Here is a 21,800-nt window from a genome sequence, read left to right on the forward strand (position 1 = left end):
GTCTTGGCATGAAATGTCAACTGTACTCTTTTCATAGATGCTGCCTGGCCTGGTTAGATTTCCAGCATCTGCAGAGTTCCTCTGGTTTTCACTTCACTGAATGTTTTGTTTGTTCATCATATGTTGTGCCGTGATGTGGGCGATCCTGGTCTTTCCATGACCATGATTGTTCTTGGCAAGTTTTTCTACAGAAGTGGTTTGCCATTGCCTTCTTCTGGGCAGTGTCTTTACAGGATGGGTGACCCCAACCATTATCAATACTCTTCAGAGATGGTCTGCCTGGCATCAGTGGTCACATAACCAGGACCTGTGATATGCACCGGCTGCTCATACGACCATCCACTACCTGCTCCCACAGCTTCATGTAACCCTGATCGGGGGTAGGGGGGGCTAAGCAGGTGCTTCACCTTGCCCAAGGGTGACCTGCAGGGTAGTGGAGGGAAGGAGCATTTTACACCTGCTTTGGTAGGAGACCTAACTCCACCCTGCCACCCTAGATGTTTTGATGTACTTGTGACAAATAAAGCTAATCTTATATACTGCAATAAATGCAGAGCTGCCCATGTGTATTTGTGTGTACTCGTCCAAATATTTCAAAGAACTGATACACCAAAGTGAGGAGAAGCTGAGGACCATTGACTGTTTCAGCACCTAAGCCAATGAAGAGAGTTGGTTGTGGGTGGGTTTTGCCTCCAGAACTGCAGGTCCAGTCAGAGATTCAGATATGTTTATTATCAAAGTGTGAAACCTGTCTTCCCATAAAACAAAGAAACGCCATGGTACCCATTTAAAGAAAACATCAAACCCCCAACACACACACAAAAACAAATCACACAAGTGGCAAAAATCCAACAGAAAACACAAAATAAAACATCAAACCACAAGGTCATCAAAACAGCCCAGGAATGTTCAGTTCAATTCAACACTGGGCTGTTGGTTGACTGAAGGCCACAGAACCAGTTTTCCCTGATCGAAATCGCACAAAATAGCCATAAAAAATGAGTAACCAGACTCCAGAAACAAATCATAAAATGAACTAGAGTCCACTCCACAAACCACGTCGATTAAACCTTGCCCAAGACCAAGACCCCAATATCATTGAGGAAGAGGGAGAGAGAGAGAGCCCGGTCAAACACAACCACCTTCCTCCAGCAGCAGTGAGCAACTGACAGGGAGACCAGTCAAACGTAGGCAGATGGCACTGAACACCGCTCGCCTACCACTCTCATCGTATTGATTTCAATCTCACTTGAAGCTTTAATCGGCAAAAAATTGAGCTGTTCATGGGCTCAAGTCATGACTCCAGGCCCCACGCTCTACTTGAAAGCTTACCAAATTCCCTCGAGACAGCAAAGCATCGGATCACTCAATCGGCCCAATAATACACCATCAAAATGTAAATCACAGGTTCCAATAGTAGGAGAATCATAGTTGAAAGAAAAAGTCACAGAAAAAAACAGAAACAAAAACACTTGGTTTGCTTTGTTCAAGGCTCCAAGTGCAAATTAAGGATGCCACCTTCATGTCATCTCCAAGAATACCTGCCTTCGGGTTAATCAAGTTTAATTGTCATTCAACCATACACAAATACCCATGAATACAGCCAAACGAGACAGGGGCCAAGGTGCAAAACACAATACCAACAGTCACACACAGCACAAAGTACGCTTTGTACGATAAGACAGAAAGATACAGCCAGTCAATAAAAGAGACCCAAAATGCAACCACCCAACGCTGCTGAAATACACAGATGACCACAACAAAGTTTCTGCTGTCAAGCAAGTGCAGAGTGCGGGGGCGGGAGAGGGCAGCACCAACTCCAGTCTGGATGCCGTGCCCTGTAGCACTGGCCCCAACACCTCTCCCTGGAAGCTGTAAACAGGCAACACCACAGCTTGAAGCCTCGTCAGCAAAATCGCATAGGATATAGGTAAAATACAGTCAACCAAAATATACATATATGTCTATAGTCTATTACTGTAATCTTTAGACTGTGACATCAATATCACCAAGACCAAGGAGATGGTGGTGGACTTTAGGAGATCTAGGCCTCATATGGAGCCAGTGATCATTAATGGAGAATGTGTGGAGCAGGTTAAGACCTACAAGTATCTGGGAGTACAGTTAGACGAGAAGCTAGACTGGACTGCCAACACAGATGCCTTGTGCAGGAAGGCACAGAGTCGACCGTACTTCCTTAGAAGGTTGGCGTCATTCAATGTCTGTAGTGAGATGCTGAAGATGTTCTATAGGTCAGTTGTGGAGAGCGCCCTCTTCTTCGTGGTGGCGTGTTGGGGAGGAAGCATTAAGAAGAGGGACGCCTCACATCTTAATAAGCTGGTAAGGAAGGCGGGCTCTGTCGTGGGCAAAGTACTGGAGAGTTTAACATCGGTAGCTGAGCGAAGGGCGCTGAGTAGGCTACGGTCAATTATGGAAAACTCTGAACATCCTCTACATAGCACCATCCAGAAACAGAGAAGCAGTTTCAGCGACAGGTTACTATCGATGCAATGCTTCTCAGACAGGATGAAGAGGTCAATACTCCCCAATGCCATTAGGATTTACAATTCAACCGCCAGGACTTAAGAACTTTTTAAAAGCTATTATTAATGCTTTTTGAGATAGTGATTTAGATGCATATCATATTTTTTACTGAGTTAAGTATTGTATGTAATTAGTTTTGCTACAACAAGTGTATGGGACATTGGAAAAAAAAGTTGAATTTCCCCATGGGGATGAATAAAGTATCTATCTATCTATCAATCTCCCAGAAGGGATGTCTCTCTCTCCCTCCACACCGGCCAACAATCCACTAATTTCAACCCCAGCCTAATCACAGGACAATTTACACTGACCAATTACCCTACCAATCGGCACCTCTCTGGGAGCAACTGGGGCACCCAGAGGAAACCTACGCGCACTCGGGAAGGGACATACAAAAACTTGCTAGGCGGATGCCAGGGCTGAACTGTGAACTCTGATACCTGACCTGCAAAAGCATCGTGGGGCTCTTACTCAAACAGACAGAGATGGAGGATCTTCATTGCTGCCCTAAGCCTCAATGGCGTAATAGGCAGGAAGTAAGTATTCTTATTCAAATATAACTATGTGAGAAATTCATAGCTGCAGCCAAATCCTTCTGAAATCAAAGTGACCTAAATACAAAAACCAGACAGCACCATGTACGCAATATTCCACAATGGCCCTTTTTTTAAATTCAAAGCCATTTATAATTTTTCTAACCTCCTGAGAGTTAACAGCATCCTCTAATGAATGTTGTTTTCCTTCACCTTCTCCTGGGCAACTGTGGCAATTTAATCCCTTCAGAAAGTGGAAGACACCTTGACATTGCTCACACCGGAAGCTTTCTACGTTTTCTTCCAAATTTTCCGCAGCGTTGCCACTTGCCAGATCCTTGCTTTTCATTCGATAATTCCATCATAACAAAAAAAGGAAAAATCATTATTGGAGAAATTCTAAAGTACAACATTTGAAATACAGAACAGGGCAATGCTTATTTATTTTCAAATAAGTAAACGCTAAGTATGATGAAGGATTAATTGTAAAATATTACAGACGTACATTTGCTTTTTAGTTTAGTGCAGTAGTTTGCAGTGCTTCACTGCACTAATGCATTTCTGGGGCATGAGCTCCTAATACAGCTCTTGGTAATACCCAGAAAAGGAAGGAACAAAATTGCATAATTTGGAATTAAGTCATTACCAAGACGTGTGATGTCTATGCCAATGTATAACTGAATTTTAATCACTAGCATTGAGTGATCATCTAGATAATTCAATATTGTGAGAGTACTCACAATATGTGAGATGGAGCTTAATGCTGATAAGTGTGAGGTGCTAAATTTTGGTAGGACTAATCAAAATAGAACATACATGGTAAATGGTAGGGCATTGAGGAATGCAGTAGAACAGAGTGATCTAGGAATAATGGTGCATAGTTCCCTGAAGGTGGAATCTCATGTGGATAGGGTGGTGAAGAAAGCTTTTGGTATGCTGGCCTTTATAAATCAGAGTGTTGAGTACAGGAGTTGGGATGTAATGTTAAAATTGTACAAGGCATTGGTGAGGCCAAATTTGCAGTATTGTGTACAGTTCTGGTCACCGAATTATAGGAAAGATGTCAACAAATTAGAGAGAGTACAGAGGAGATTTACTAGGATGTTACCTGGGTTTCAGCACCTAAGTTACAGAGAAAGGCTGAACAAATTAGGTCTTTATTCTTTGGAGCGTAGAAGGTTGAGGGGGGACTTGATAGAGGTATTTAAAATTATGAGGGAGATAGACAGAGTTGACGTGGATAGGCTTTTTCCATTGAGAGTAGGGGAGATTCAAACAAGAGGACATGAGTTGAGAGTTAAGGGGTAACACGAGGGGGAACTTCTTTACTCAGAGTGGTAGCTGTGTGGAACGAGCTTCCAGTAGAAGTGGTAGAGGCAGATTCGATTTTGTCATTTTAAAAAAATTGGATAGGTATATGGACAGGAAAGGAATGGAGGGTTATGGGCTGAGTGTAGGTAGGTGGGACTAGCTGAGAGTAAGCGTTCGGCACGGACTAGAAGGGCCAAGATGGCCTGTTCTCGTGCTGTAATTGTTATATGGTTATGGTTATATGTGTTCAGTCTTTTAGATTATTGACCCAATAATTTCAAATCGAATCAAGTTTAATTATCACTCGAACTATATAGGGATACAGGAAGGAGACAGTGTTCCTCTTGGGCCAAGGTGCATAACATACATTCAAAATCGCGAGAGACACCCTGAAAAGATGGTGTCGGGACCCAAGGCACGAGCCAATTTCACTCATTCCTGTGATGGTCACTTCTCTCTCCATGGCGCTGAGGTTATGAAGACTGCTCCAGCTGTTGTGCTCCATGTCTGCTAAAATGACAAACTGATAAGTGAGGCTTTGGGTTTACTCCAGCTGCTGATCTGAGGACGCAATTTGGTTCGGAATGTTGTTGTTTGCATGACTTGTGCTTCTTTTCTATTTTCTTGCACATTGGATTGGGTGTTGGTCTTTTAATTTTTTTTTCTTTAATTTGGTTCTTTCGGGTTTCTTGCTTTGTGGCTATCTGTGAGCAAACAAATCCCTAAGGTTGTATAGTTTATACATTCTTTGATATTAAATGTACCTTGGATCTTCAATCTTTGAATCTTGAAGGAAAAAACACACATTGTTACTCATGAAAACATGTGTAGTCCAAGACCCTAAGCGGTATGCAAATTGATGGTGCAGCTCGTGGCAATCCAGCCTGTCATTCCACTGGCTGAACACTGGAGCCAGCACCAACAGCAGAGGCCAGCCCCCAATTGAGTACAGATGCCAGGCTACACTGCCTCCAGTGTCTGCTCACCTGGACTGCACACAGGCACACCGCAGTCATATCTAATACTTTAGAAATAGATTATTAGTCGAGCACGTGAGGAAGACTATCATGGCTTGCAGCGGGATCTGTACCAGATGGAATGTAATGCAGACAAGTGTGAGGTGTTTCACTTTGGTAGGACCAACCAGGGTAGGTCTTACCCAGTGAGTGGCAAGAATGTGGTAGAACAGAGAGATCTGGGAAAACAGGTCCATAATTCATTGAAGGTAGTGCCACAGATATGGTTGTAAAGGAAGCTTTTGGCACACTGGCACATTTCTTTTTACTGGAATGAGGAATCGATATTCGTGTCATCAGTTTGGAAAGTACCCAGATGGAATACAATAGAATTTATGAAAAGTATACATAAACAAAGAGTAAGTGTTCCAAAATGCAAATTAAAAATAAATAATATTGAGAACATGAGTTGTAAAGTCCTTGAAAGTGAGTGTGTTAATTATTGAATCATTTCAGAGTTGGTGTGAATGCAGTTGTCCATGCTTGTTCAAGAACCTGGTGGTGTGGGACCTGAGATTGTGGTGAGTGAAGCTATCCACGCTGGTTCAGAGCCTGATGGTTGTGGGGTAATAACTGTTCCTGAACCTGGTGGTGTGGGACCTGAGGCTCATTGTGGTGAGTGAAGTTATCCACACTGGTTCAGGAGCCTGATGGTTGTGGGGTAATAACTGTTCCTGAACCTGGTGGTGTGGGACCTGAGGCTCATTGTGGTGAGTGAAGTTATCCACACTGGTTCAGGAGCCTGATGGTTGTGGGGTAATAACTGTTCCTGAACCTGGTGGTGTGGGACCTGAGGCTCATTGTGGTGAGTGAAGTTATCCACACTGGTTCAGGAGCCTGATGGTTGTGGGGTAATAACTGTTCATGAACCTGCTGGTGTGGGACCAGAGGCTCATTGTGGTGAGTGAAGTTATCCACACTGGTTCAGGAGCCTGATGGTTGTGGGGTAATAACTGTTCCTGAACCTAGTGGTGTGGGACCAGAGGCTCATTGTGGTGAGTGAAGTTATCCACACTGGTTCAGGAGCCTGATGGTTGTTGGATAATAACTGTTCATGAACCTGGTGGTGTGGGACCTGAGGCTCATTGTGGTGAGTGAAGTTATCCACACTGGTTCAGGAGCCTGATGGTTGTGGGGTAATAACTGTTCATGAACCTGGTGGTGTGGGACCTGAGGCTCATTGTGGTGAGTGAAGTTATCCACACTGGTTCAGGAGCCTGATGGTTGTGGGATAATAACTGTTCCTGAACCTGGTGGTGTGGGTCCTGAGGCTCATTGTATCTCCTGCACGATGGTTGTAGCCAGAAGAGAGCATGGCCTAGGTGGTGGGGATCCTTGGTGATGGATGCTGCTTTCTTGAGGCAGCACTCCTTGTAAATGTGCTCAGTGGTGGGGAGGGCTTTGCCTGTGATGGACTGGGCCGTATCCACTACTGTCTGTAGGCCAGGGGTTCCCAACCCAGATTCATGAACCCTTCGGTTAATGGTAGGAATCCATGGCGTAAAAAAGTTGGGAACCCCTGCTGTAAACTTTTCTATTCCTGGACATTGGTGTTTCCATACTAGGCCATGAGGTAACCAGTCAGGATACTCTCCACTGTGTATCTAAAGATGTTTGTCAAAGTTTTAGATAACATGCCAAATCTATGCAAACTTCAGATCAACAGCTCCATCCACTAAGCTAACTCACCACACCCCCCCATCACTACTATTTTATCAGTCACCTTACGTGCAAACACTCCTGTGCCACACATCACTTGATATACACATATTCAATCAATGTACATAGCTATCCTAAGTATTTAAATTTATCGCTTTTTATTAGTGTGTTCTTTGTCTCTGTTTTTTATATGGTGCAACAATTCTGAGGTAACAATTACTTTGTTCTCCTTTTCACCTCTGCGCTGGAAAGGACATTAAACAAACTTGAACCTTTAGGAAAGTAGAGGCACTTTACTCCCCATTAAATCAACTGTCAGCAACAGGTACACAATCTCCCAAAATATTCCTACATGGCAGGGGTGCTGCATGGCCTTGGTTGTGGCGTGGACCAGGCCCTCATGCCCCAGGATCAGCTGCTTTGGCCACCAGGGAAGGAGATGCCGGAGTTGGCTGTGTGCCACTGGATTCCATACTGGGCTGGGGACTAGCCCCCTCCATTGTCCTGGGAAGACAAGCTGGACTGCATTCATCTGCAGCTGCATCTATGTGAGATGAGGAATTGCTGCGGGCTTGTTCTTGCAGGTATGTGGCTCCAGGTCAACATCCGCGCACCATTAGTCTACAGGACATGACACTCAGGAACCTAGGCTATATCATTATTATTTTATATATATTTTTGTAACTATATGTTTTTATACTATCGTAATTATACGTGCTGTGTGTGACTGTTGGTAGTGTGTTTTACACCTTGGCCCAAGAGGAACGCTGTTTCATTTGGCTATACATGGTTGAAAGACAATTAAACTTGAACTTGTACAAAGGGACGTTTCATACCACAGCACTGATGAAGGTCCATCTTCCTCTTCCGGCACGCTGCAAAGGCTGTAACTATCTTCACCCTGAAAAGTCAGTTCTATACTCAGTTCAATACATTCAAATATCTTCACCCAGAAAAGCCACAGTTCAATACATTGAAGTGAACCGTAACACTCAGGAGCAGAATTAGGCCATTCGTCCCATTGAGTCTGCTCTGCCATTCCAATATGGATGACTTAATATCCACCTCAACCCCATTCTCTTGCCTTCTCCCTGTAATCTTTGACGCCCTGACTAATCAAGAACCTATCAACCTCCACCTTAAATATACACAATAATTTGACCGCCATAGCCGTCTATGGCAATGAATTCCACAGATCCACCATCCTCTAGATAAAGGAATTTCTCTTCATCTCCATTCTAAAGGGACTTCCTTGTATTCTGATGCTGTGCCCTCTGGTCTAAAACTCTCCCACAATAGGAAACATCCTCTTCACATCCACTTTATCTAGACCTTTCAATATTCGATAAGTTTCAATGAAAACTCCCCTCATTCTTCTAAATTCCAGTGTGTACAGGCCCAGAGTTTTTAATAGCTGCTCATATGATAACCCTTTCATTCTTGGGATCATTGCTACGTACCTCCTCTGGACTCTACAATGCCAGTACATCCTTTTTTAGATAAAGGGTGCAGACATACTCACAATACTCCAAGTGAGGCCTCACCATCGTCTTATAAAGACTTAGCGTTACCGCTTTACTTCTCTATTCTGGTCCTCTCAAAGTAAATGCTAACATTACATTTGCCTTCCTTACCACCGACTGAATATGCAAGTTAACCTTTAGGGAATTATGCACAAGGACACCAAGATTCTCTGTCTCTCTCATTTTTTGAATTTTCAACCAAAATACATGACCACAGATTTCCCTCATTATATTCCAACTGCCATTTCTTTAACAATTCCACTAATCTGTTCAAGTCCTTCTGACACAACCATGTTTCCTCAACACTACTTGCCCCTTTGTATCGTCTGAAAACAAAGCCATTAATTCCTTCATCCAAATCACTGACATACAAAGTGAAAAGAAACAGTCCCAACACCAACCTCTGCGGCACACCACCTGTCAAGGGCAGCGAACCAGAAAAGTCCCTTTTATCCCACTCTTTGCCTCCTGCCAGTCAGCCAATCCTCTATCCATTCTAGTACCTTTCCTGTAATACCATAGGCTCTTACTTTGTTAACCAGCCTCATGAGTGGCACTTTGTCAAAGGCCTTATGAAATCCGAGTAAACAACATCCACTTACTCTCCTTTGCCTATCCTGCCTGTTATTTCCTCAAAGAATTCCAACAGATTTGTCAGGCAAGATTTCCCCTTCAGTCTACTTTATCATGTGCCTCCAAGTACCGTGAAACCTCATCCTTAATAATAGACTCCAACATCTTCCTAACCACTGAAGTCAGGTTAACTGGCCTATAATTTACTTTCTTCTGCCTCTCTCTCTTCTTAAAGAGTGGAGTGACATTTGCAATTTTTAGTCCTCTGATACTATGCCACAATCTAGTGATTCTTGAAAGATCACAACTAATGCCTCCACAATCTCTTCAGCTACCTCTTTCACAGCATCTGGTCCAGGTGAATTATCAACCTTCAGACTTTTCAGCTTCCAAAGCAGCTCTGTAGGAATAGCAACTACACTCACTTCTGCCCCCCTGAGACTCTTGCATGTCTGGCATTCTGCTGCTGCCTTCCACAGTGATAACTGATGCAAAAATACTTATTAAGTTCATCCACCATTTCTTTGTCTTCCATTACTACCTCTCCAGCATCATTTTCAAGCGGTCCAATGTTCACTCTTCTCAGTCTTTTACTCCTTATATACAGTATATGAAAAATATTTTTGTATTTTCTTTTATATTATTGGTGAGCTTACCTTCATATCATAGTCATAAAATGTACAGCACAGAAACAGGCCCTTCAGCCCATCTAGTCCATGCCAAACCATTTATCCTTTGATGGAAATGCACCCTGGGCCATAGCCCTCCATACCCCCACTAACTATGCACCAATCCAAACTTTCCTTAAACATTGGAATTGTGCCTGCATATACTACCTGTGCCGGAAGCACATTTCCTCTATGTTCCCCTTAAATTTCTCACCTTTCACCCTTAACCCATGGGTTGTAGTCCCACCCAACCTTGGTGGAAAAAGCCTGTTTTCATTTACCCTATCTATATCCCTCTTTATTTTGTATACCTCTATCAAATCTCCTCTCAGACTTGTGTTCCTAGGATTAAAGTTCTAACCTATTCAATCTTTCCTTATAGCTCAGGTGCTCCAGTATGTAAATAGGTGACCAAAACTGCACACAATACTCCAAATTAGGCCTCATCAATATCTTATACAACTTCCAACATAACATCCCATCTCCATGTACTCAATACTTTGATTTATAAAGGCCAATGTGCCAAAAGCTTTCCTATGACCCTACCGCCACTTACAATGAATTATGGACCTGTAGTCCTAGATCCCTTTGTTCTAACACACACCTCAGTGTCCTACCGTTCACTGTGTAAGACCTACCCTGGTTGCTCCCACCAAAGTGCAACACCTTGTGCTTGTCTGAATTAAATTCCATCTCCCATTTTCCAGCCCATTTTTTCAGCTGGTCCAGAACCTCATCGTCATGGCTATCCCTCGAGGTCGAGGATGATGGTCTTCATTCCATTTCCACAGAGCAAAGACGCCTGTGCATGTATTTGTTTAACATGTACTTGATGTTGCACTCCAAGAAGCACACGATACTTCACAAATCAACCAACCGATTCCAATGGCATGGAAACCACGATGATTGCAGCTGATGGATTTGTTGCAGCCTTCATCTGCCTTCACAGCCGTTGAGTTCAAAGTAACTTCGTCCCCCTGTTCCACCGTTGAGGTCTCGGTTGGATTGTTTTTTGTCAGGGACCTCACCCTTGACCTTCCAACCATGGGTGAACCTACCAGGAGCATAGCTCCAGACAGCATTGTTCTCGGGATCTCAGGAGCACACAAGCTTCTCCACGACGACAAGGTGACAATCCACAGAGAAGCACAGAACCTACTGCAAGCTCTAATAGTTTTCCTTGCTGTCCTCTACATCCCCAATCCTGGTGTCATCTGCAAATGTGCTGATCCACTTAACCACATTATCATCTTGATTGTTGATACTAATTAATGACAAACAACAATGGACTCACAACGGAACCAGCACCGATCCCAGCAGCACTCCACTAGCCTCCAGTCAGAGAAGCAATCATTTACTTTCATTCTCTGGCTTCTCCTACCAAGCCAACATCTAAACTAATTTACTACCTCATCTTGAATGCTGAACAACTGAACCTTCTTGACCAACGTCCCATGCGGGACCTTGTCAAATACCTTGCTAAAGTCCATGCATACAACATCCATTGCCTTGCCTTCATCAACTTTCCCTGTAACTTCCTTGAAAAAACTCTGTAAGATTGGTTAGACATGACCTACCACGCACAAAGCCGTGCTGACTATCCCTAATCAGTCCGTCTATCCAAAAACTTACATATATGGTCCCTTAGAATACCCTCCAATAACTTTCTCACTACTGATGTCGGGCTTACCAGCCTATCATTTCCTGGTTTATTTTTACAGCCTTTCTTAAACACCGGAACATTAGCTATCCTCCAATCCCCCGGTATCTCACCTGTCACTAAAGATGATTTAAATATCTCTGCTATAGAGCCCCTGCAATTTCTGCACTTGCCTCCTAAAGGGTCTGAGGGAACACCTTCCCAGGCCTGGAGATTTATCCACTCCATTTTGCCTGAAAACAGCAAAAACCTCCTCATCTGTAATCTGTACAGGGTCCATGACCTTGTTGCTGCTTTGCCTCACTTCCGTAGACTCTGTGTCAGTCTCCTGAGTAAATACAGATGCAAAAAATCCATTTAAGGTCTCCCTCATCTCTTTCAGCTCCACGCATAGATTACAGTTCTGATCTTCCAGAGGACCAATTTTGACCCTTGCAATCCTTTTACTCTTAACATATCTGTAGAATCCCTTAGGATTCTCCTTCACCTTGTCTGCTAGAGCAACTTCATGCCTTCTTTTAGTCCTGATTTCTTTCTTAAGTGTTCTCTTGCATTTCTTATACTACACAAGTACTTCATTTGTTCCTACCCGTCTATACCTGCTATGCATCTCCTATTTTTTCATAACCTGGGCCTCAACATCTCTTGAAAACCAAGGTTCCTAAGCCTGTTATCTTTACTTTTTATTATGACAAGCACATACAAGCTTTGCATTCTCAAAATTTCACTCTTGAAGGCATCTCACTTAACATGTACAACTTTGCCAGAAAACAGCCCATCCTAATCCACACTTGCCAGATCCTGATACCATCAGAATTGGCTTTTCTCCAATTCAGAATCTCAACCCGCAGACCAGAGCAATCCTTTTCCACGTTTACTTTGATTATGATTATCAGATTAAAAGTGTTCCCCTATATTAACTTCTGTCACCTACTCTGTCTGATTCCCAGATAACAGATCAAGTATTGCACACTCTCTCTTTGGGACTTCGATGTCCTGATTAAGGAAACTTTCCTGAACACATTTAATAAACTCTATCCTTTAAGGGTATGGGAGTACCAGTCAATATGTGGAAAGTTAAAATCACCTACTATAAACCTTATGTTCCTTGCAACAGCCTGCGATGCCTTTACAGATTTATTCCTCTGAATCCCATGGCCTGTTGGGTGTTTCGTAATATAGCTCCATTAATGTGGTCATACCTTTTTCTATTCCTCACTTCCACCCATAAAGCCTCACTATACGAGTCCTGCCAAAGGGTTTCAGCCTGAAATGTTGACTGTACTTTTTTTTCATAGATGCTGCCTGGCCTGCTGAGTTCCTTCAGCATTTTGTGTGTGTTGCTATGAGTTCTCCAGTCTGTCCTGACTGAGCACTGCCGCGACATTTTCCCTAGTACAACCACGTTCCATCTTTGATCCCTTCCGCTCCGTCGCATGTAAAACAATGGAACCCCGGAATCAGATCACCCCTCCTGCATCTAAGGCTGACTAATGGCTACAATATCATAATTCCAAGTTTTGATCCAGCCCTGAACTCATCTTATCTACAATACTTACTGCATTGAAATAAACACAGCTCAGAACATTAGTCGTACCATGCTCAACCTTTTCATTTCTGATTTTGTCTGCGGTCAACATTTGTCTCCACAACCTCTCCACTATCTGTTCTGAAACTCTGTTTCCTATCTCCCTGCGTCTCCAGTTGGAAGCACCCCCATCCCCGCCACCTCGGTGTTGCACTAGCAAACATTTCTGCTAGGATATTAGTCCTTCTCCAGTTCAGGTGCAAACTATCTCTTCTGTAAAGGTTCCACCTTCCCTGGAAGAGAGCTGAATGATCCAAATATCTGCCTCCCTCCCTTCTACACCAGCTCCTTAGCCATGTGTTAAACTGTATCATCTTCCTCTTTTGGGCCTCACTAGCATCTTTTCTCTCTTTATAATTGTTTTAGTTGCTTTCTGTTGGTTTTTAAAAACTTTCCCACTACATTTTTCTATATTGTATGCATTCACAGCTTTTAGAACATATTACAGCACAGGCCCTTTGGCCCACAATATTGTGCTGTTCTTTTAACCTACTCTTAAGATCAATCTAACGGCTCCCTCTTTCATAACCTTCAATTTCTCACATCTGTGTCCTTATCTAAGAATCTCTTAATGTCCCTAATGTACCTGCCTCTACCACCAGCCCGGTAGGGCGTTCCATGCACCCACCATTCTCCGTGTAAAAATGCCCACCTCTGACATTCCCCCCCCCCCCCCCAAACGTTCCTCTGATCACCTTAAAATTATGCCCTCTTGTATTAGCCATTTCCACCCTGGGAAAAAAGTCTCTGGCTGTCCACTCGATCTATGCCTCTTAACATCTTGTACACCTCTATAAAGTCACCTCTTATAGTCCACTCCAAAGAGAAAAGTCTCTTTATTCCAGTTCCAGTTACTTATACAACCAACATTAGAAAGCTTTCCCTATAGCCTTGCTGATCACACACTGGGAAACTTCAATTGTTTCCAGCTTTATAATGCGTTGGAGAGCATGTTTCCTATAGTGGGGGAGTCTAGGGTCAGAGGGCACAGACACAGAAAAGAAGGAGGTCTCTTTAGAACAGAGATAAGGAGGAAGATCTTTAGCTAGAGGGTAGTGAATCTGTGGAAATCAATGCCACAGACAGGTGTGGAGGCCATCCACTGGGTGTATTTAAAACTGATTAGTCAGGGCATCAAAGGTTACAGAGAGAAGGCAGGAAAATCAGAATCAGGTTTAATATCACTGGCACAGTGTGTCATGAGATTTGTTAACTTACCAGCGGTAGTACAATGCAATACAAGAAAATACAGGAAAAAAGTAAAATTGATTACTCTAAGTACATACTGTATAGGGTATATTAAATAATTAAATGAATAGGACAAAAACAGAAAATAATATATATGAGAAAAATTGAGGAGGTGTTTATGGGTTCAATGTCCATTTAGGAATCAGACTGCAGAGGGGAAGAAGCTGCTCCTGAATTGCTGAATGTGTGTCTTCAGGCACGGTAACAATGAGAAGAGGGGTTAAAAGGAAGTCTAAAAAAAGGGCAACATGAGGGGAAACTTCTTCACTCAGAGGGCTGTAAGAATGTGGAATGAGCTGCCAGCACAAGTGGTGCGTGCAAGTTTGGATAGGTACATGGACAGTAGGGATATGGAAGGCTATGATTCCGATGCAGGTCAATGGGAATAGGAGTTTAACTAGTTTTGGCAGGGACTCGATGGGTCAAAAAGCCTGTTTCTGTGCTGTACTTCTCTATGACTCTATATCAGTCATGATGTAATAGTGGAGCAGACTCAATGGGTTGAATGGCCTAATTCTGTTCTTATGTCTTATGGTCTTACATAGACACTCCACCAAAACTTCCTCCTGATATCCCTATAATCACAGATGTGAGTCTTTGACTATTTTAATTTGGTGCCACAGTGAAGCATAGGGGAATGAGGGGAGATCTGATAAAAGAACAGGATACAATGACTATCATTAGAGGTCATGGATAAGGGTGAGAAGTGAAATATCTAAAAGAAGCCTGAGGGGGAAATTCTTCGCTCAGAGGGTGGGAGAGTGTAGAACAAGCTGCCAGCGGACGTGAAGGATGGGGTTTGACTGCAGAGGTTTGGATTAGCACATGGATGGGATGGGAATGGAGGGCTATGGTCCGGGTGCAGGTTCACGGGACTAGACAGAATAACCATTTGGCACAGACTAGATGAGCCAAAAGGACTGTATCTGTACTATAGTGTTCTATGACACTATCAAGATGAATTGAGGTAATTACCTGGACCCTCTCATGAAAATGTTCTTTTTGTAGATGGTGTTCCGTACTCCTCATAGAATTCTTGACAGAGAAGGAATTCATAGCCACCTGACTTGGAGGAGCTGTGCAGTTGGTATTTAACTTCTGTCGTTCCTTTCGAGAGACTGACACATTCTTACTGGATTTACCTGTAAGAGTGAAATGTTTTACACACACATTCTTGTTAGACATTCTGCCTTTCTTGTGGTGCAGTGGAAATGACCAACCCTCTAATTGCTTTGACTGAACCAACTCTTCTTCACACACTGACTGAGAAGGATGCTGTGCCTTGAACGAGCTCTTCTTGGACTTCCTGTGGCTTTCTGAGATGCCTCGGAAAGCAGGCTGCAAATCTGCTCCCCCCTGCTGCTCGGTACTTTCTGCTGGCTGCGGATAGCAGGGGAGGATGCTTTTGGAGAGTTGGCAAGGATTTGTTGTTTGAAATTGTAAAAAAGAACTGTTTTCCTGTCTGAAGGAATGCTGAAAGTCTTGGTCTAGTTCTGAAGGCTGATGCAACGGTGATGAGCTATTCTGGATCTGGGGTGAGATCTTCTGAGAAAGCATATGCTGGGACTGGGTAACTATAACTTGTGACTGATTTACTGAATTCTGGGATTCAGACAGATTGCACTGGGAATCTGAGATCAACTGGAGCATGTGGTTTTGCAACTGGTCTTGGTTCTGGGCAGTGGAGCCCTCCTGATCACCCATGTAGACTTGCGTGAAGAGGGAAGTTGCTATCTGTTGTTGATGTTGCTGGTGTAGAGAGTATTGCTCTTGCACTATCTGGTATTTCTGCTCAGGAAATGCCTGCCACTGATTTAAATTTGCTTTATAACTCAGAATCTGTCTGAGAACGTTTCCACGAACATCAAATTCAGAACCTGATGAACTTTCACCTGGGGTATTTGCTCCAGAAGGACCGGACTGAATCTCCAAATTCTGTCTCGTGAAGGCCTGGGCAAATGAGTCAAGTTTATGCAAAGCTCCACTTGAAAAAGTAGTGGAAACCTCCTCAGAAGGTTGGGAGTTGGGAACGATGTAGGAGTAAGTCCCTTTGCTGCCACTGTAGGTTGCCAAGTTGTTGGTCCACACAAGGTCCTGATTTGCTTGTTGCCTGTTGGAAGCCGTTTCACTCCTTGAGAGTGTATGATTTGTGCTCACCGTCTGTGGCCAACTTGCAGGTCTTGACGGCTCTAGTGTATATCGTGCAGGCTGTGAAGCTCTACTGGGAATTACTGAGTCCATCACGTAAGAATCTAAACTTTCTAAACAAGATACGTTGGGGTTTGTTACAGGAAAATGGGTGGAGTTTACTTTGTTATATGGATCGGTTGCATTACTACTTATACCAGAAGACTGCTCTCTTTGCAATAGTCGATATTTGGTTTGTCTGACAGTATCTGATCTCTCTGAGAAACAAACGGTTGGGCTGGCAAGCACATTTGCTGCCGCATGGGTTTGTGTGGGATAGTGCAACGTAACACTGCTTTCAGGCGCTCCAGTTTCAGCTGGCACTTTCTGGCATACGTTACTCAGTTCTCTGCTTGGCAAAGTGGATCTCTGTGGAAAAGATTCGATTGGGGCTGCCGGCCTCTGCCCTGCTCCTACGTCACACCAAAGGGCCTGCGTGTGGCCGGGCTGCAGGTACAGCAAGCTCTCTGCTGAATCCACCCCTTTTGAGCTGTTATCGGGGAAGGGCTCCCTCTGACTGTACGAGCCATGCTGGACTTCATAGTGACGACGCAAGGACCTCGAGTCACAATAGCTTTTATTGCATCCATGCTCCATACAGACATAGGGTTTATTTTTTTGGTGTGTTAGCAGATGCCCAGATCTAAGGAGGCAGAACAATATTTACCAAAAGTACTACTTCTTTCACTAATTAAGTAAAAAAATTACAAAAATTTCCATTATCTTTATGCAAATAACCTACATGTTTCCAGATGGGATCACAACTAATTTCTCAGCTTGCCTCCAAGAGGACCACAATCTTGTCATAGGGTTTGGAGGTTTGCATTCCTCTAAGACCCAGAGAGCCATATTGGCTGGAGTCAGGGCTTTATGCTTTGGCTCTTGGTAGGGTCACCCATGCCAAACAGGTCAAAGGGTAGAAGCCAGACCAAGAGCAGTCCATCAGTCCTCCAGGTTTGGGGATTCAGCTCAGCGCTAGCAACCCTGACTGGTAAAACAAAATGGTTACCGAATGAGCAATGAAGAACCCTTCTACATCTGAGTGTGACGGTATTCCCGAGTCTCCACCCGGGACTTGCGTGACTGCCAGTAGTGAAAACTGACAGGAAGCTACTTCATGATGAAGGAAGCCCTGATCACCACCAAGGATGTTACCCTAATGTTGGGGTTAGGGTAACATTACACCCTAACCCTAAATGTTAGCAGTGTAATGAGCAGTAAGTAAGCAAGCATTCTCCACGCTCATCCTGACAATAAGTAATACTACAGCTAACTGGCCTTTGGTAAAAGCTGCCAGTCACCCATTCTCTTTTTGATTTAATTTCAATGTCTCTCCAATAAGTGACCATAGTCATAGAATTCTACTTGAAATAGGCTTAAAGCAATTAGGAGGCGGGGTTGGCACTGTTCTTAAATTCAGAATTAGGTACAAGCACAAGTGGTGCACTATTGGAACACAGAAGAGTACAGCACAGGAACAGGCCCTTCAGCCCACAATGCTGTGCCTAACCAGCTAAAAGGCAAATCAAAGAACTCCTATCAAAACATCTCTTAAAAGCCTCTAATGTATTTGCACTACCACCACACCAAGCAGCACTTTCTGGGCATCCACCACTCTCCAAATACAAAAAACTTACCTTCACAACCCCCTTAACCTACCCCCTCTCACCTTCAATGCACGCCCTCTGGTATTAAGACTCTTCTACCCCAGGAAAAGGACTCCCTGTCTACTCTATCTATGCCTCTCATAATCATATAAATCTCTATCAGTTCTCCCCTCAGCCTCTGCTACTCCAGATAAAACAACCCACGTTTATCCAGCCTCTCATGAGAGCACATGCCCTCTAAACCAGACAACATCATGATAAACCTCTTCTGCACCCTCTCCAAAGCCTCAACAGCCTTCCTATAGTGGGGTGACCAGAACTGTAGGAACTTGTGTGTGATTCTGTAACAATACTATATGGTATTTGACTGGCAACTGAAAGTCGAATTTGGCAAGCAATTAAGGCTTCCTGACCATCACATCTCCATCCCTGAGGCCTGCAGTGGTCATTCTGTCAGAAACCTCGTGATGGTAGAACTGACAGTTCCTTGAGAAGACCGACCATAAGAAAGCCAAATGCCAGGAGCTGGTAGAGCAGTGCCAGAGATGGAGGAGGGCACAATGTGAGCCTACAGAGGTTGGGGTATAGAGATTTTTCTGGCTGCTCACTCTGCATAGCCTATTCTTTCCTTGATAGCATGGGGATGACAAAGAAAAGAGCCACCAGCATCGTCACATGGATCAAGAGGTGCGACCAATGGACCACTGCTGCTGGGACACAATCGGAGCCTGATCAACCCTGGGTGAGGTTGTCCGATGCTGAAAGACCCAGAACACCCTATGACCCAGGTTGCACCACTAATGATGTGTCCCAGTGCCTTCTCAGCATCAGTGCAATCAATATTTATCAATTGAGGTTGGGTGAGTCTACAACTACAGGTCATCGATTAAGGGTGAAAGGTGAAAAATTTAAGGGAGCATGACCTCTTCATTCAGAGGGTGGTGAGAGAGTGGAATGATCTGCCAGTGTAAGTGGTGGATATGAGCTCGATTTCAATGTTTAAGAGAAGTTTAGGTAGGTATATAGATGATAGGGGTATGGAGGGTTATGGTCCCGGTGTAGGTAGCTTAAATGGTTCAACATTAACTAGATGGGCTGAAGGGCCTGCTTCTGTGCTATGATGCTAACCTGTCAGGAGTTCAATCAGTATCCTTTTTATTGACATTCCAGAGTATTGGCCTTTGGTTGAGTAACTTAAAACCAGTATTTAAAAAATAAACTAAAGGATATGATTCATAGATAAATGCTTACCAATAACAGCAACTTAACAGCTTCATCTCCTTTAAGTGTAAGCAATAGTAAATCTTTTACAAGGAAGCAATATTAACACTATTTCTCTCATGCAACTTATTACCACACTATCCTTGCACATTTTTTTTGCATTGGGGAGGGGCCATGATGGGCTGAACTCTAATTTTCTCCAATATCTTCTGGTGTTATGGAGCATGGTCATTTGTCACATACCATGCCGTATGACGTGGGTGATCAAGGACTCTCTATGACCATGATTGTTCTTGGCAATTTTTTCTACAGAAGTGGTTAGCCATTGCCTTCTTCTGGAGCAGCGTCTTTGCAAGACGGGTGACTCCAGCCATTATCAATACTCTTCAGACATTGTATGACTGGAGTCAGTGGTCGCATAACCAGGATGTGTGATCTGCACCGACTGCTCAAACGACCATCCACCACCTGCTCCCGTGGCTTCACTTGACCCTGATCGGGGAAGGGGTGCTAAGCAAGTGCTGCACTTTGCCCGAGGGTGACCTGTAGGCTAGCGAAGGGAAGGAGCACCTTACATCTCCTTTGGTAGGGACATATCTCCATCCTGCCACCCACATGGGGCACGTCCAGGTAAGTTCATTTTTAATCAAGCAAAACTCATGTAGCTGAACACAAGCTGTGTGTGGACTTCATAGCTCCCTGAAAGTGGCTACACAAGTTAATTGGATGGTAAAAGAGGTGTATGGCACGCTTGCCTAGTCGAGGAATTAAGTTCAAGAGATCAAGAGTTGAGAAGTCATGTTGCAGTTTTATGAAACTCAAGTTAGGCTGCATCTGGAGCACTGCATATAGCTCTGGTCGCCACATGATAGGAAGGATGTCAAGGCTTTGGAGAGGGTGCAAAAGAGGCTTACCAAGATGCTGCCTGGATTAGGAGGCATGTGCTGTATGAACTATTTTTTCTTCAGGAGCAGCAGAGGCTGAGGGAACATCTGATAGAGGTTTATAAGATTACGACAGCCAGAGTTGAAATGCCTAATACCAGAGAGTGTGCATTTAAAGTGAGATGGGATAAGTTCAAAGGCAAACACCAGAAAGTCTGTAGATTCTGGAAATCCAGAGCAACACACACAAAATGTTGGAGGAACTCAGTAGGTCAGGCAGCATCTATGGAAATGAATAAACAGTTGAAGCTCTGAGCCAAGACCCTTCCTCAGGACTGAGAAGGAAGGGGGAAGTGCCAGAATAAACAGTGGGGGAGAGGGGAAGGAGACTTGCTGGAAGGTGATAAGTGAAGTCAGGTGGGTGGAAAGGTCAAGGGCTGGTGAAGAAGGAAGGTGACAGGAGAGGAGAGTGGACCATAGGAGAAAGGGAAGGATGAGGGGGCCCAAGGGGAAGTGATAGGCAGGTGAGAAGTAAAAACTCAGAGTGGGAATAGAGGAAGTGGGGCGTAGGAATTAGTTCAAGTTTTTTTTTTACACAGATTTCTGGGTGCCTAGAATACACTGCTTGGTAGTGAAGGCATATATGATAGAAGCATTCAATCAGTTCTCAGATAGATAGGAAATGGAAGGATAGGGACATTGCACTCAACGTCAGTAAGACGAAAGATTTGACTGTGGACTTCAGGAAGGGTAAGACAAAGGAACACATACCAATCTTCATAGAGGGATCAGAAGTGGAGAGAGTGAGCAGTTTCAAGTTCCTAGGTGTCAAGATCTCTGAGGACTTAAACTGGTCCCAACATATCGATGCAGTTATAAAGAAGGCAAGACAGTGACTATATACTTCATTAGGAGCTTGAAGAGATTTGGTATGTCAACAAATACACTCAAAAACTTCTATAGACGTATCGTGGAGAACATTCTGACAGGTTGCATCACTGTCTGGTATGGCGGGGGTGGGGGGGGGGGGCTACTACACGGGACCAAAAGAAGCTGCAGGGTTGTAAATTTAGTTGGCTCCATCTTGGATACAAGGCACAGTGTCTCTGAAAGACAGCATTCATTATTAAGGACCTCCAGCATCTAGGGCATGCCCTTTCTTCACTGTTACCATCAGGTAGGAGGTACAGAAGCCTGAAGGCACACACTCAGCGATTCAGGAACAGTTTCTTTCCCTTGGCCATCCAGTCTAATTCCTAAATGGGCATTGAACCCGTGAACACTACCTCACTTTTTTAATATTATTTCTGATTTTTGTACAAATTTTTAATCTATTCAATATACATACACTGTAATTGATTTATTATTATTATTTCATTTTTTTCTTCTTCTATATTACGTATTGCATTGAACTGCTACCGCTAAGTTAACAAATTTCACAACTCATGCCAGTAATAATAAACCTGATTCTGATTTTGACAGACGTGATTAGTTTAGTTGGGCAGTTCATGACTAATTTAATTAGTTTGGTACGACCATAGGACCTGTTCCTCTGCATTACTATTCAATGTTCTGAGA

The 21,800-nt window shown here is 43.7% G+C and overlaps 1 protein-coding gene across 1 annotated transcript in view; it reads right to left on the reverse strand.

Annotated features, from left to right (window-relative positions):
- The window catches only part of LOC140736645 (zinc finger protein 541-like), a 116,627-nt gene that overhangs the window by 61,656 nt on the left and 33,171 nt on the right, over positions 1-21,800 (reverse strand). The window contains exons 5-6 of the mRNA XM_073062456.1: positions 16,935-17,153; positions 15,299-16,433 (exon numbers count right to left, since the gene is read on the reverse strand). Of these exons, the coding sequence (XP_072918557.1) occupies positions 15,299-16,433; positions 16,935-17,153 (1,354 nt within the window). The remainder of the gene's footprint in view (positions 1-15,298; positions 16,434-16,934; positions 17,154-21,800) is intronic.

Source organism: Hemitrygon akajei, chromosome 12, assembly GCF_048418815.1.
Source record: "Hemitrygon akajei chromosome 12, sHemAka1.3, whole genome shotgun sequence".
Lineage (NCBI taxonomy): Eukaryota > Metazoa > Chordata > Chondrichthyes > Myliobatiformes > Dasyatidae > Hemitrygon > Hemitrygon akajei.